A 2,540-nucleotide genomic window follows, 5' to 3' on the forward strand; every position below is an offset into this window, starting at 1 on the left:
GGAAGTCAGCTGATGGGTGGCAGAAAGGAGGGCATTCCACCCTCCAGGAGTTCCACTGCTCCCTCTCCTGCTCTGCTAAGACCGGGGGAGCCTGTCCCTTATACATGAGAAACTGGGGGAAACACCCCAAGGTCCACAAGGAGGCAAGGTACTTGCGGATGGAGTGCCAGCTAGCTCAGCCACAGAATGACAGACACGGAGATGGAGCGCAGAGACCTGCAGGGAGAGAGAGGCAGCCCGACCCCCTGAGGGCAGAGTAAACACTGGTGAGTGGAGGTTCTGCTTCTTCCAGCCCAGCCTCATGATATAATCAGCACATGGCATGATGCTGGTGGAGAGGAGGCAGTCCATGGGCATTACCTGGGTTAATGAACTAGGAACATGGTGTGGACAGCACAAGACCAAATGCATGTGCAAACCCAGGCATGGACCTGAGGAAGGGGCACCACTCATGAGGATGGGAGAACGTCCAGAGCTGAAGAAAGAAGGAGACTTAAATGCCATCCTTACACCATAAGCTCAGCTGTGCTAGACATCACTGCATCCTCAGTGCAACATCTCAGACTCCTGTGGAGTGAGGGCCCTGTGCATATTTATGATTTAATTAATGACAAAACGTTTCCTTTTTCAGGCGACTCTGAGCTCATTTTGAAGCAAATGGACACTTGTTCTTCTGGTCAGTGAGAAGCAGGACACTGATGGCACCAGGGCTGCAGGTACATGGGAAAGTCCAATCATGAGTTCTCCCTCCTGCTGTCCCCTGCCTCTCCTCTGACACCGTGTCCTGGCTCAGGCCATGCCACCCCACAGAAATGGAAACATCTCAGGGGCCTCCTGGCAGGAGTTCATGCTGGTGGGATTTGAGGGTGACCCTGAGACTCAGGCCCTGCTCTTTGCTGTGTTCCTGACCCTATACATGGTCACCATCCTGGGGAACCTCACCATGATCGTGGTCATCACCCTGGATGCCCACCTCCACTGCCCCATGTACTTCTTCCTCAAGAACCTGTCCTTCCTGGACCTGTGCTACTCGTCTGTCATTGCCCCCAATGCCCTCAGTAACTTCTTCTCCTCCACCAAGCTCATCACCTTTGTAGGCTGCGCCACCCAGCTCTTCTTCTTCTCCCTCCTGGTCACCACTGAAGGCTTCCTGCTGGCCGTCATGGCCTATGACCGTTTCATGGCCATCTGCAGCCCCCTGCGCTACCCCATCGCCATGCACCCCATGGCCTGCACCTGCCTGGTGCTGGGCTCCTACTGTGGAGGCTGCCTCAACTCCATTGTGCAGACCAGCCTCACCTTCCACCTCCCGTTCTGCAGCTCCCTCCTCATTGACCACTTCTTCTGTGATGTGCCACCCCTGCTCCGGCTAGCCTGTGCTGACACGGCCCTCAACGAGATGGTCATGTTTGGATTCTGTGGGCTCATCATTGTGGGCACCACGCTCGTGGTCCTCGTGTCCTATGGCTACATCACCATGACCATCTTGAGGATGCGCTCTGTGGCCGGGAGACGGAAGGTCTTCTCCACCTGTGGCTCCCACATGACTGCAGTTTCCCTGTTCTATGGAACCGTCTTCGTCATGTATGCCCAGCCAGGAGCTGTGCAGTCCATGGAGCAGGGCAAGGTGGTGTCCATCTTCTACACCCTGGTCATCCCGATGCTCAACCCCCTCATCTACAGTCTACGGAACAAGGACGTAAAGGAGGCCCTGAGGAGACTCAGCCAGAAACACGTGGCCACGTGAAGAGAGAGTGTCCTGAGGGCAAGAGGGGAGGCTCCGCAGACATGGGGGTGCTTGGAGGTGTCCATCCATCCATCCATTTCACACTCCTTGATCGCATTAGGGACCAGGAATTTCTGTGAGAGATACAGTGATAGACTGGTCCTTTGCCACCAGAAATCTAGTGATCCTTTGGAATGATAACCCAAATACTGGAGGTTGAGCAAATAGTGGACAGAGTGATGAGCAGAATCCTTGAAGCCAGGTGAGGTTCACCCTTTACCCATCATCCAGGGTGGCTCTGGGGAGCAGACATGCCTAGGCACCTTCCTACTTACCATTCAAATGAAGCTCATGGGGTCTGGTGGTCAGGGAATGCCCAGGCATCCTGTAAGGGGCTCTGCAACACAGTCCTTTGATCACTGTGGAGCTCCCTGGAGTGTGAGCTATGAGCTGCTTCTGCTCAGGGGTCTTTGTCCTGAGGTTGGTCCTGGGATTCTCCCTAAACTCCAGGCTGGCTCCAGAGCCCCAAGCACAGGGAATGGGTGCTGATGTTCAGCATTCAGCCGAACCTTTAACCCCACCAGCTAGGATGGCAGAACAGTTGCTCACAGCCACAACAGGGCCTGCTTTGCCCCTACGGGGTCTCAGCATCAGGACCCTGAAGTGTGTACTGCAGGACAGAAGAGAAGGAGAAGAGATGGAAGTAAGTGTTGGGTGACTTCACCTGCATGAGGTGCAGCCACCCACACTCCCCCATGTTTCCATGGATTTCCCATTGGCTGATGAGATGAGCTTTACTTCACAGGCTCACAAG

The 2,540-nt window shown here is 54.8% G+C and overlaps 1 protein-coding gene across 1 annotated transcript; it reads left to right on the forward strand.

Moving 5' to 3' along the window:
* The first annotated feature begins 796 nt into the window (after nt 1–796).
* Nucleotides 797–1,747, forward strand: LOC143676672 (olfactory receptor 9S13-like). Its single transcript, XM_077152090.1, has one exon. It carries the CDS (start codon nt 797–799, stop codon nt 1,745–1,747), a length of 951 nt encoding a protein of 316 aa, XP_077008205.1.
* Nucleotides 1,748–2,540: the final 793 nt, after the last annotated feature.

Source organism: Tamandua tetradactyla, chromosome 3 (assembly GCF_023851605.1).
Source record: "Tamandua tetradactyla isolate mTamTet1 chromosome 3, mTamTet1.pri, whole genome shotgun sequence".
NCBI lineage: Eukaryota > Metazoa > Chordata > Mammalia > Pilosa > Myrmecophagidae > Tamandua > Tamandua tetradactyla.